Source organism: Oncorhynchus mykiss, chromosome 10 (genome assembly GCF_057628025.1).
Source record: "Oncorhynchus mykiss isolate SJ-2025 chromosome 10, ASM5762802v1, whole genome shotgun sequence".
Taxonomy (NCBI): domain Eukaryota; kingdom Metazoa; phylum Chordata; class Actinopteri; order Salmoniformes; family Salmonidae; genus Oncorhynchus; species Oncorhynchus mykiss.
Window position 1 is genome coordinate 76,429,660 of NC_143031.1, and position 13,907 is coordinate 76,443,566.

The 13,907-nt window shown below is 45.5% G+C and overlaps 1 protein-coding gene across 1 annotated transcript; it reads right to left on the reverse strand.

Moving 5' to 3' along the window:
• Nucleotides 1-503: 503 nt before the first annotated feature.
• On the reverse strand, nucleotides 504-4,966 carry LOC110497227 (uncharacterized). The gene is made up of 4 exons (XM_021573227.3): nucleotides 4,522-4,966; nucleotides 3,917-4,047; nucleotides 3,564-3,675; nucleotides 504-3,394 (listed from the first exon to the last, which is right to left on the reverse strand). The coding sequence occupies exons 1-4, from the start codon at nucleotides 4,949-4,951 to the stop codon at nucleotides 747-749; spliced, it is 3,321 nt and encodes a 1,106-aa protein (XP_021428902.3). The 5' UTR covers nucleotides 4,952-4,966; the 3' UTR covers nucleotides 504-746.
• Nucleotides 4,967-13,907: the final 8,941 nt, after the last annotated feature.

Genomic DNA, 13,907 nt, shown 5'->3' on the forward strand with positions numbered 1-13,907 from the left:
AAAAGCACTTAAACACGATCATGGCAGACTTACAACTTCCCACAAGCACATGAATGCCCCATATTCAAGTCTGACCAATTCTTCAACCAATAAGATTTTAGCTAGCTTGATTGCTAGCTAACTTTACTAATAATACAATTAGCTTGTTTGCTTAACATTGGCTATATGATAAAACTAGCGACATTATCCGCATTAATAAGTTTGTAATTGTCAAATGGATTTGTTGTCATGTTTTGGAGGAAATGTATAAGGTCAGTAGTGAAATGTAACAACCCCCTCCACAAGAAACATTACGACTTCGACGGTTGTTCAAGTGAAACTTCCTTTGCCAGACCAGATTTAAGTACAAATAAAACGGAATAAACACATTTTAAAGCAACAACTTCAAACCCGCAGAACATTTTTTTTTTTTAAAGCATGATGTGTGACATGAACACAGTACACCTAAATGTAAATTTGGTTTTAGGATTCTAACTTTCCTAATAAATAGAATGAAAAACAAATGACAACCAGAATTAGTTTTAATTAAATTAATCAACTCAATTCAAATTCAACATTTTTCTTTAACAGTTTGCTACATTCTCTCGCAGCATGATTCTTCCAAACAAAAGCAAATTCACAGCAAACAGAACTATTCCCTCATCACCATCTGGCACCCTATTCCCTATATAGTGCTATATTTCTAGTCCAAAGTAGTGCACTATATAGGGAATAGGGTGCCATTAAAGGCTCGTCCCCTGTCCTCTCTATCTGTCTTTGTGTATTGTCTTCAGGTGTTTCTTCAGATGGCCAGTCTGTTTGAAGTGCTTGCCACACTCAGAGCAGGTGTAAGGTTTCTCCCCAGTGTGGACAAATTTGTGCCTCTTCAGATTATTGTAATCCAGAAAGCCCTTCCCGCAGTACGAGCACCAGTGTCTCTTCTCCCCGTTGTGCCACCTCAGGTGAACATTCAGCTCCACACGCCTCTTGAACCGCTTCACACAGAGGGAGCAGGCAAATGGTTTCTCTCCAGTGTGAACGCGGAGATGCGTCTCCATGTCGCGCCGAATGACGAAGCGTTTGTCACAGATCGGGCAGATGAACGGGCGCACGCCGCTGTGGACCATTTGCTCGTGCTTGGTCAGGCCGAAGCGGTAGACAAAGGTCTTGTCGCACTTCGGACACTGGTGGCCACGCTGTTCACCGTGGACGCGGGCGTGGCGGTTGAGGCCCTTGAGGTTAGGGAAGTCCTTGCCGCAGGCAGAGCAGGCGAACGGGCGCTTCCCCGTGTGGAGGGAGGCGTGGCTCTCTAAAGCAGCGGCGCTGCTCAGTACGCGACCACAGTCTGCACACTGGTTCTTGGTAAAACGTTTCTGTGGAGACTTGGGAGACTGTTGGAGCTGGAACGGTCCTGGCGGCGACCACATCGGTTGTGACTTGCGATACCGCTGCGCCTGCTGGAATGTCAGCGTGCATGGGGGGGACTTTTTGAATCCGGAGTGAGGGCTGACGGTGACAATGAAGGGGATAGGTTGAGGGGTGGAGGGAGAACGTTTCAAATTCAATAACGCCGCGGCCGCCGAGCGAGGTCTGCCACGACGAGGGGTGGCAGAAATTACCTTGAACTGGTGAGGCTGTGGGTGAGGAGGGGTGGTAGGAGAAGGGTTCACATTCGCCCCCGTAGCCTGGTGTGGACTGGGGGTACCGTGAGGGCTGGTGCAACGCGGGCTGGTGCGGCGTGGGCTGAGGCTTGAGGTAGACGCAGCATGAGGGCTGGGGCTGTACGACCGGCGGCGCTGTGGAGTGGAAGGCAGAAACGATGTCTGTGTGACCAGACCTCTAAGCTCTGACCTCTGACCTTGCTGTGAGGTCTTAGTGACTTTCGACCTACTCCTCTTAGCCTGGGCTAGGGCCAAACCTCTCTGAGCCTGCACCCAGGTCATGCTTCTCTTCTTGGATTTGGACACACCAACACCTCCACCAATAGGTGATTGTCTGGTCAGAGAGGTCACATCAGTGTTAGCTCCTCCCTCTTCCTCACTGATGATGTGGTTACTACTTCCTTGTCCACTAGACTTGTCGTCAGCCATCTCACCGTTAGCTGTGTCCTCTACTACATCCTGGTCAACGTGTGATTCCCTGGACTTTTCTTCTCCGTCCTCCATCACCTTTGAGTAGTCGTGGTCTAGAGGGGCGGTTCTCTCTCCTCTGGGTTTCTTAGCAACCACTGGAGATGGCGTGCTGTCCTGGGGGCGGGGCCTTAAGCGGAGGCGGAGACCGGAGAGGAGCGCTTCACGTCGACTTGACTTTCGCTTGCCGCCTAAATGGACAACAATCTCCTCCTTTTTCTCACCGACGGGGGTCGTCTCCGTAGCAACAGACCTGGTCATCACAGCTTCCATAGACGTGGCAGAGAGGGGGGAAAGCCTCTCCCCCTCATCTTCCTCCTCCTCTTTTTCCTCCACCCTAGGTGGGGAGCGTACTAAGGGTGCTACTGACAACTGAGCTGAAAACTGTGTCATAAACATCTGACAGGGGCCAGAGGGTGTGGTTACAGCAGGGGCTGACAGCTGTACAGGGGCTTCATCAGACGTCCTCTCTAGGACAACAGGGGACTTCGGTGATGGCAGAGTGGGGGACGGTTGCACATGCTCAGTGACCAAGGACACCTGCTTCTCAGAGGGGCCTGCAAGTTCTTCAGACAAAGTTAGCAACTGAGCGGACTGGACCGGTGTTGGCGGAGTTGCCGTGGCAACATCCGACTTCTCCAAAACTGTAGGCGGTAGCGCTTGTGTTGGTGGTGCGGCCGGTGGTCCATCAGGTACAGCTGTAGGCCTAGCTGGTTGTGTTGAGGGCACTGCTATTGGACGAGCTACAGGTAGAACGTCTGTGTGGGACTGTGCTGGTGATGGTCGAGGAGATGGGGATGGACGAGGGGGTACGGGGCTGGGCTGTGTATTCTGAAGAGGGGTTCTGGGTAACCCGGAGATGACAGGTGGCGGGCGCTCTGACGATGCTGCTGTCGACTTCACCGCAACAGTCGACTGGACCGCCGTGGTCGTTTGGACAGTTTCTTTTGACAGAGTAGTTACCGTGGACTGGGCCATTACAGTAGACAGGACAGTTGTTGTAGACTGGATAGTGGCTGCTGATTGAGAAGATGCTGTCAGGTGTAATGTTGGAGACTCTGCTGCTGGTATTACAAGTGACTGCTGTTCTGCTCCAGGGGCCTGGCCTGCACTGCCACTGGTAAACTCTCTGGTCCTGGGCTGGGATGGGCTGAGAGCCTCGGGGGTCTCCTGGGTGTCTGGTTCTCCCTGGAGGGGGGCCTCTGCTGAGGTAGGCTGGGTGGTGGGAGGCCTTTCCTGGGTGTAACGGTTGACCAGGGCCCTGACGGCTCCAGGTGGGACCAGGGCTACAGAGGGAGGGAGATTGACAGGATGGAGAAAGTTGTAAGGGAGAAACAGAAAGAAAAAAAGACAGAATAACAGTGGAGAGATTATTATAGATATTATTAGAGCCTGGTTCTCAACCCAATACTGTTTAATACATTGTAATAAGATGCATGTCTCCCTAGTTCCTACCTCTGCCTGGTAACTCTCTGAGAGGTTGTCTGCGGACCAGAGTCGGGGGCTCTCCCCCCTCCTGCTTTAGCAGTATGTACCCGGGGGAGTAGTCATCAGAATAGTCTGCCTCCTGGGGGGGGGGGGGGGGGGGGGGGGGGTGAATGGGGAAAGACAACCACAATAGGGTCAACAAAAACTCTGATGAAGGCTGTGAGGTCAATATGTACGCTTAAATACACAAGTGATTCTAGGGAGAGCAGTGTTAAGGTTTTTCTTTTCACTGGGGTTGACAACAGGTTGAGTATAGAGGTAGATTAATTGGCAAGACAGCACCCACAGATCTGGGACTCAGGCTTGAAGCCTCGTCTTACCCAGTCCACCTCCTGTTTTATCAGTACAAAGGCCATCTGTGGGTTGTCCTCCTTGTCGTAGGCCCCGCGGTGCAGGTCCTCCTCGCGCAGGTGCTGTTCCACAGACAGAGGCAAAGCTTGCACTGTCAGAACTGGAAATACCAGATTAGGAGAGACAGTGGTTAGGAGATGAGGAAATGTAGAGGTGAAGATGACAAACCAGGTGATGACATGACAACATCCTGTGTTGTAAAGTGACTAGCATTATTAAGGTTATCAGTAATTTATGAATGCATAATATAGGCTACACCTCTCAAACATGTTCTGTTTAATATTGTACTCTATACAAATTAAACATAGGCACATGAAGCAGTTTTGTTAAATATTCTCAACTTTGAGCCTTCATATGCTCAGCTGAATAGCTAGTTATCAGGATGTGTGATCACTTGAACGTAGCTTAGCTAGCTTGTCCAAAGGTGTATTCATTCCACCGATTCTGTTGCAAAACGTTTCTTGAAAGGGAGCAAACGAAACGGGAGGGACCTACCTGAATTTGTACAATATCTACTAATTTTAAACTCAAAACAAACTGTTTGGAGGGAACAAATAACCCGGTTTCTACTCACCACATTGGACACCAATGTCACGTTTGCCGATACGTGATGTTCTTTGACTCGGTCCAGGCTCTGCGGTTTGTCTTTCACTTTCACCCGTCGATTTCTTCACATTTTCAGGGGATCGAAGCCTCGATTTGAGGTCCTCGTTCTCTTCTTTTATTCTGCATATTTCGAATCGCAGCTCCTCAATAGTTGTTTCGAAAAGTTGCGTTGTCTCCATGACTGCCGTCTTCAGCACCTTCTCCATAACAGAGGCGAACTGGGTTTCAAAACCTTCTTTCGCCATGTTAGCGGCGGCCATCTTCAACCCACACACACACGCATATAAATAATCTTCTTCTATGGTATATTGGCGAATGTACAATTTAATCTGTATCCCGCCACCTACTGTGCGGGATGGAAACATAATTCCCCAAAAGTGTAACAAACTACCAAACATAAAAAATATAATAGAGGTAAAATCGTTAAGTCCAACAAACGTTTCTGCAGCAGCCACAATAATGTCCAGTTTCTTAGACTTCTTTGAGATTTGAGCAGCATAGTTTATAACTGTGGCAATGAACGCCACAAAATCCACCTTTTTTCCACACACAGCATCTTTTGACTGGCAGCACACATTTACTACAGGCTGTGGTGCTTCCACTATCATATCTCCAGGAGCATCAACTGTTCTCAAGTATTTTAATTACCTCCTCATAGGAGATTGATAACTTTTGCAACCTCGATCTCCTTCACCCTGTATGCAGGGCACTCGGGATCATGATCCCCACCACAATTGCAACACCATCCTTCTACACACCGTTGAAACATGGCCAAATCCTTTACAATTCTTAGACTGCAGTGGTTTGGGGATGAAAGCTCTTACAGCACATCTTACATAACCAAGCTTCACATGCATAGGTAGGTGTTCTTTATCACAAAACAACAGTACCGATAGACCTTTTTCGTTTTCTCCATTCACCCAGCGGGTCAGACGCTGGGCACCAACCACAGCAGGAATTCTCTTCAGGTATTCAACCTGAACATCTGTCTTCACCCGAAGTTTAAAGCACAAAATGTATGTTGCCCGGATTCATTTGAGGCCCACTGCAATCTTCCTCTGTTCTTCATAAATACAGATAATCATAATAAGACCACTCTTGGTCACTCATAGGCCTACTTCACAATTTGTTACACCTCAAACGGGTCTCCCACATATACATCCTTACTTAACAAACGCATCCCAACAAGAAACGATTCAATATCATCCACACACGTGTCCTCCACTCCAATTTTAGACCATTTCCTTTCTGTTCCAGTTCGACACTACTGTTATCCATTCAGAACGTTCATCTTCACCAACTTTGATCGACGCGCTGCTTGATTCGAACTCAGCGTCCACTTCCGCCATCTTACTTTTTTTTTTTTATTGCAACAATAATAACAATATTACACATCAATACAGGGACATTCCTGTGAATACAATTTAAAAATGTATTTATAGAACACCAGTCGACCACAAAAAAAATCATAATAATTTAGAATTTGTGGCTGTGATAACTAGTGAAAACTGAAGCCATGTTCTGATCAATCCTGTCCATTATATTCGAAACAATAATATAGTTACCACAAACACAAAGTCAGAAGGCCAAACTACTCAATCCCGACCAGACAGATGCACAGCCTTTGGCAGGAAAAAAAAACCCTGAGTTGGGTGTGTAAAAGTCTCCCATTCAAAGGTGTTCCGTTTCAAGATGTGGGCACAAAGACGTCTGAATGGCACCAGGGGAAAGACGGACGAACAAAAGCCAAAGAGAAAACTGCTGCTGAAATGGCAGTAAGTTCAAAGACAGATCATTGTAATTTATACCATACACTTTTACAAAAAACGTCCTTTTAATACTGTACTAACTGTCAAAATAATGAATGTCGCACACTCCATGTGTAATCTCCCAGCAATTTAATGGGTATTTACCAACGTTTCGGCATCACTGTGATGCCTCACCCTGAGGAAGGCACAGTGATGGCACGTTTCTCAATGAAATTGAAGAAAGTGGGACTTTAAACGGGTGGCCTAACTATGTGGTCACTAAAGATCCAACGGCACTTATTTCCAGAGCACGTCATGATGAGTACCATTGTAGGTGTACTGTGTTGTAGGTGTACTGTGCTTATCAAACTGTATTCCTATCAGTAACGTGTATGTTAAGTGTATGAATAATGTCTATTAAACAAAATATCTGTAAAAAATAAATAAACAAATACTTGTCCTCCAAAGAGGGAGGTGGATGGGACAATACAATAAGGTTAGGATGGTGTGTTCCCCCTTAAGCTGTGAAGAGCTTTGGGTGTCTAGATAAGTGCTATGTAAGCCCAATCAATTATCATTATTAATACATGTTTTGCCATCTTCTGTAGCCTGAAGACCACGCCTTTCTCAAAAGATGTAAACTGGTACAAAATACCAAAAAAGGTAGACTACAAGGCTGTGTAACGTTACTGAATAAATGACTATAGTAAGTGCCTATGTCACAAATAAAGTAACATGGTTTAAGTGTTCATCTTAAATCAGCCATAATTCTGCCAATTTCAAACATTTACCTTCATCTGAGCATTTCTGTGAAACTGTGTACGTTTTACTTGTGGATTACTTGTGGGTTCTCATTTCTTTGCCTACATTCCATTTTTAAAACAATGCCGATTTTGGAGTAAACCTATTTTGGGTTAAGACATGACTCCAACACCATCACTAAGTTTGCCGACGACACACCAGAGGTAGGCCTGATCACTGACAACAATGAGACAGCCTATAGGGAGGAGGTAAGAGACCTGGCAATGTGGTGCCAGGACAACAAGCTCTCCCTCAACATGATCAAGACAAAGGAGATGATTGTGGACTACAGAAAAAGGAGGACGAGCACACCCCCATTCTCATCGACGGGGCACGACAACGCCTATTCCCCCTCAGGCGACTGAAAAGATTTGGCATGGGTCCTCAGATCCTCAAAAAGTTCTACAGCTGCAGCATCGAGACCATCCTGACTGGTTGCATCACCACCTGATATGGCAACTGCTCGGCCTCCGACCGCAAGGCATTACAGAGGGTAGTGCATACGGCCCAGTACATCACTGGGGCCAAGCTTTTTGCCATTCAGGACCTCTATACCAGGCCGTGTCAGAGGAAGGTGCCTGACGGGGGCCCCCCTGAGGGGTCCCCGTGTTGAGGGTCAGTGTGGTAGATGTTGTTGCCTACCTGGGCACCTGGCGGTGTCCCGTCAGGAGATCCAGGATCCAGTTGCAGAGGGAGGTGTTCAGTCCCAGGGTCCTTAGTTTAGTGATGACCTTGGAGGGCACTATGGTGTTGAACACTGAGCTGTAGTCAATGAACAGCATTCTAACATAGGTGTTCCTCTTGTCCAGGTGGGAGAGGGTAGTGTGAAGTGCAATAGAGATTGTGTCATCTGTGGATCTGTTGGGACTGTATGCAAATTGGAGTAGGTCCAGGGTGTCTGGGATGATGGTGTTGATGTGATCCATGACCAGGCTTTCAAAGCATTTCATGGCTACAGATGTGTGTGCTACGGGGCGATAGTCATTTATTCCGGTTGACCTTGGCGTTAAACCCTTTGTTTGCGCCAAATTCTACATAAGTGTGGGAAAGAGAATTATTACTTCACTTCATCTCAGGTAAAACATATAGAGAGAGGTAAGCTATAGAAATGGCTAAAAACCTATTTACCAAATGTAATTAATTTATTATATATTAACTGAATACATGGGGAGTATTATGCTTATTGTAATAAAAGACCAACCATAAAACTCCATGAAACACAATTCAGGTAAGATTTTCCATCCAGTTAACATAAAGTATTGTGTACAGTAAGACAATGGATGGTTGTAATATGGTGAGTGATTGGGGGAGAAAGCAAGCATGATGCTTGATGAATAGAAAATATACTTTTTCTAGTTTGGTCGGGTGGCTTTAGTCTGACTACCCATACACATCACTCCGGCCAAAAGACACGCCCACTAAGGTTTCTACTGGAGCGATCGATAGAGCAGCAGAACTGAATTCAAGACGAGTCGTCTAATAATCAAGATTAGACTAAACTAGAGCTTGCAGAACTTGATTTTTGTAGTGTGGAGTCAAAAAAGCAGAGCATCTCTTTATTACGGCTTTACAAACATTGAATCTATATGTTTTGACCATGACAGTTTAAAATCTAAGGTAACGCCAAGTAATTTAGTCTCCTCAACTTGTTCAACAGCCACACCATTCATTACCAGATTCAGCTAAGGTCTAGCACTTAAGGAATGATTTGTACCAAATACAATGCTTTTAGTTTTAGAGATGATCAGGGCCAGTTTATTACTGGCCACACATTCTAAAACAGACTGCACTCTTTTTAAGGGTTTCAGTGACTTCATTAGCTGTGGTTGCTGATGCATATATGGTTTAATCATCAGCATACATGGACACACACAATTTGTTTAATGCCAGTGGCAGGTCATTGATAAAAAATGTAAAATAGTAGAGGGCCTAGAGAGCTGCCCTGCGGTACACCACACTTCACATGGTTGACATTAGAGAAGCTTCCATTAAAGAAAACCCTTGGAGTTCTATTAGATAGATAGCTCAAAATCCACGATGAGGCAGAAGTTGAAAAGCCATAGCACATATGTTTTTTCAGCAACAGGTTATGGTCAATAATATCAAAGGCTGCACTGAAATCTAACAGTACAGCTCCCACAATCTTCTTATTAACAATTTCTTTCAACCAATCATCAGTCATTTGTGTCAGAGCAGTACATGTTAAGTGCCCTCCTCTATAAGCATGCCGAAAGTCTGCTGTTAATTTGTTTACAGAGAAATTGCATTGTATTTTGTCAAATAATTTTTTCCAACAGTTTGCTAAGAGCTGGAAGAAACCTTATAGGTCTGCTGTTAGAACCACTGAAGGCCGCTTTACCACTCTTGGGTAGCAGGATTACTTTGGCTTCCCTCCAGGCCTGAGGACAAAGACTTTCCTCTAGGCTAAGATTAAAAATATGACAGAAATGCGTGGCTATAGAGTCAGCTACCATCCTCAGTAGCTTTCCATCTAAATTGTCAGTGCCACGAGGTTTGTCATCATTGATCGATAACAATAATTTTTCCAAAAGAAAAGGCTTTAGATGTGCCAAGTGAACCTGCAACCACAACACATAAGATATTCTCTAAGCATTACAGGGATATGTCTCTGAATATAACAGCAACACCTCCCCCATAAGCATTTCTGTCTCTTCTATAGATGTTATATCCCTGTATTGCTACTGATGTATCATCAAATGAATTATCTAAGTGAGTCTCAGAAATGGCTAATATATGAATGTTATCTGATGTTAGCAAGTTATTGATTTCATGAACCTTAATTCTAAGGCTACATATATTATTGTATTATATTATATTATTATGGGCTATTTTCAGCCCTTTCCTGGGTAGCTTATAAGAGATAGACATAATAATGAAAAGAGCAGACAAAGCAAGATAAAAAAAAACATACAATCAGCAGTCCATTAATCAATTGGTGTGTGTGTGTGTGTGTGTGTGTGTGTGTGCGCGAACGCACGCACACACTGCGGGGTTGAGGCTTTGAACCATAGGCTTGGCTCTCTCATCCCTTCCAGGCTTCTGGGAGGGAGGGTGGACAGTGAGCCTGTCATAGTGGATGTACGCAATGTCCCCACGCGCTCTTGCAGCTTTCATTGCTGGGATCAGTTCTTTCCTCTTCTGGCGCACTGCTTCAGGATAGTCCTCATTAAGGAAGATGTACATTCCTCTCTGTTTCTTGGCTCTTTCCAGAACAGCTACCTTGTCCTTGAACCTCAGGAACTTGACCACTATCGGCCTGGGCCTATCACCTGGGCCGGTGGTGGGTTTTCCAGTCCTGTGGGCGCACTCCACCTGAATCTTCCTGTGGTCCATCTTAAATTTCTCAGAGATCAATTCCCTCACTTTGTCCTCAGACTCTGTCCAAGTCTCATGTGGAGATTCTGCAATTCCGTTCACAACCATTTTGTTCTGCCTTGATTTATCTGTCATTGCTATCATGGATTCATACACAGAACTGATGTCCTCTCTCAATGACTTACAGATTGCTGTCATCTTGCCTTTCTCCTGTTTCAACTCTCTTTTTGTTTGTTTAAAAGATCCTTTACGTGTGATAGAGAGACACCACTCTCTTCAACAGTACTCCCGCTGGCTTTGGTCTTTGTCATGGTAGCTAGCAATGTCTGTTACCCTGTTACTCCTTGCAGTTCCAGGCGGGGCAGGGGAAAATTGAAAACAACAAACAGCAGGGATCTAGACAGCCACAAACCCGGGACAATCCGCGGTCCCAGTCACAATGGTTAACCGCATCGCGGGCTGCATTCAAGTGAACCTCGCTAGCTTGATATGCTGCTAGCTATCAGCTAGGCTAGCTGCGACGCCAAATAGCTCCACAGACCCGTCCTTGGTTAACATGATGTCCTGCCATCCAAGATTGACATCGGTCCAATACCACAGTTCTCAGCCGAAGCACGAGCAGGAAACGATAAACAAAGGGCCAGGTGGAGAGGACTGGGGAACTAATGACAAAAGCAGAAAAGCAAACATTCTGATAGCTAAGGAACTGCGTTTGAAAACTGAACCATTAAATGTAATTGCTAAAACTTATGACGACGAACGAGCACAAACTCTTCAACAAAATCGTCTTCTATAGGAACAAAATCGTTTTCTACAGGAAAAACTCGATTTAGCCCAAACTAAATACGACGATGTCCACGCCAAACTAGATAAATCTGACGGGTAATCTACTAACAGGAGATAACATGCAGGCAGTTTTGTTGAATGTTATTCAGGGTAACATTGGAGTAGAACAAATTCTGCAGACCAAAGACAACCAATTAGTGAACACAATGACTAAGTTGGATGATAAATCAGCAGAACTCATTGAAGTTGCTGACCTAATGAATGATGAGAGAACTCAGGTGATGAAGTTGGAAATAGTGATTTCTAGACTAGTGGAGGAAATCTCATCACTGAATCTCTCGCTCTGTACTCAAGAACTCTATCTGCAAACCCTGACAGATAAGTATGAGACCAAAAGGAGCAAGTGCAACACTCATGTGTCCAATATCAGTACTCTAAGCGCTCAAGTGGACTCTGCAATGCAGCAGAATACCATCCTTAGGTACAATCTGGTTGAATTCCAGAACAGTCACGCGCTACAACGTCACTACCCAACCAAGCAACCGTAGCCCGGCACTCAGAGGAGTGAAGACGATCGTAGGTTTCAGACTTTGCCTCCCTCCTGTGTCCCTCAGTGTTTTTCTCTTGGCCATTTAGCACTGAATAATATGGCGCCTCTTCGCCAACAAAGCCAAGCTTCTCCTCTTGGCCTTTCGCCTCCAATTTCCCCACAGGGTGAAGACAACCCTCTCAGCCCTCTTGGCGCGGAACACCTTGATCAAGAATTTCCCCACCTTTGACCCTGTTCCAGGTCAGCCAAACGATACTGAGACGTTCGTAGCTGACATAGCGGACGCATTGAATGGCTACCCGAACGCTACGGGTTCTGACAGGGTTTACCTGTTGAAGTGAACGTCGAATAGACACGTGACGAGGTTCATTTGTCTACAACAGCGACACGTGCTAAACGACTATGCTAAACTTGCCACAGCTTTGAAATTAAAATTCAGTGGTTCTGCGACTCGCAAACACGATAGCTCACTGGCTAACACTATAAATCAAGCTCAGAAAGAACACTCACAAGCTTACTGTCATAGGCTTCGTTCAGCTTACTTTGGCCTACTCACCGAAACAGGAATGGAAGAGCTGTTACCATTCAAACAAATGTTTCTGTTTAACATGTATCCCACCTTCATTACCTACTTGAGCCCTACAGCCCACGTTGGCTTGCCTATCTTATAACTCAGAGAGCTTGAAGCACAGCTTTTGAGGAATCAAAAGCTCGCCACGTCAAGAGCCCTGACAACTCGGTTTTGAAGTTTGACCAGGAGCACTCACTCCAGTTAGAGGGTGCATTATCAGGTATTGGAGCATTGAGTGATGACGCACAACAACGGTTTCTACGACGAATCCAATAACCACCGCGGTCAAAATAACTGTAAAGTGCGTCGCCATCGAAACGACTACCGCTACAATCGACCTGTTCGCTACGTTCCTGCACCCAACCAAAACAAAGTGTCAGAGCACAAGGGTAACAAAGGGTTAAAGGACGATCAAAAAGTAGACCAATGTTCTTAGAAGCGCCACTTTCTGAAGAACTAAAGCAATAATTATTTTGAGAAAAGGGTAAAAGATAAGTCACAAGGACTAGACGGGGAATTACCGGGCACCAGGTCCGCAGGAATTAACACCCGTAGCAAGTTAAACATCTAATTTCTCCCGCTCTCACTCGAGACCCTATCCAGGGCCTGCTCGATCAAGAAACAAGCCCCCAGGCTTGATACAAAGTTTGCGAAGAAAAAGGTAAAAAGCTTCATTAAAGCCAAGCCCACTCAAAATCAGAAGTCAATCTGTTTTCACCTTGAACAGAAATGGCACATCACGTCGTTGCGAATGACCACTCCCCTTTGTGGGGAATGTGTCCACTAAACGTGACTCTAAACGACCATACCTGGAAACAGTCCTGGAGGACTGCTTAACTTGTCATGTGCTAATTGATTCGACCACGACAATATCACTCACCAATCAAACATTGTTCAATGATCTCAAAATGGCTTTGAAGCCAACTAAACATTGGTTAAAAGTGGAACGATGTGATACTACACTTCGAGGTTTCACTCAGACTACCTCACCTCTCACATTGAGAATCATGCTGAAACTAGACTTCCAGGACGTATCGCTTGTTCACGCTGTGTATGTTACCAGCCTTGAATCTGAACCCCTGCTACTCGGAGCAGACTTGATGGATCGGTTACTCCCACTGATGGATTGGAAAACCAACCATGTATGGTCACAGGTCACAGTGCCTTCTCTAATGACCACACTTTCTTCCCTTAACGCAGGTTGCAATGCAGTAATCCACGAGGGGGTATCTGTCAAAAGCACCCCTTGGTAAAAAGACGTTTAGAAATCTCTTGGTGTAGAATCCGACCCAAGGAGATATTACGATATCTCGACACATTCAATCAGCAAACCTGATTGACCATTCTTTTCATGATTTTGAGCCAGAAGTCTCGGTGAATGAGCAACTTCCCTCCTCCTTGATGTAATACTGTAGTTGAGTTGAACTTCTCTGGCCCTTCGACACTTCTGCGAAGCACCGCTGCTGTCTCAGCAAGTAAAACATTGACTCGCAGAGTGTGCTCTGCTTCCGATGATACATATCAGATATCCTCGTCTCAGTTCGCAGGTACTGAAGAAGTTG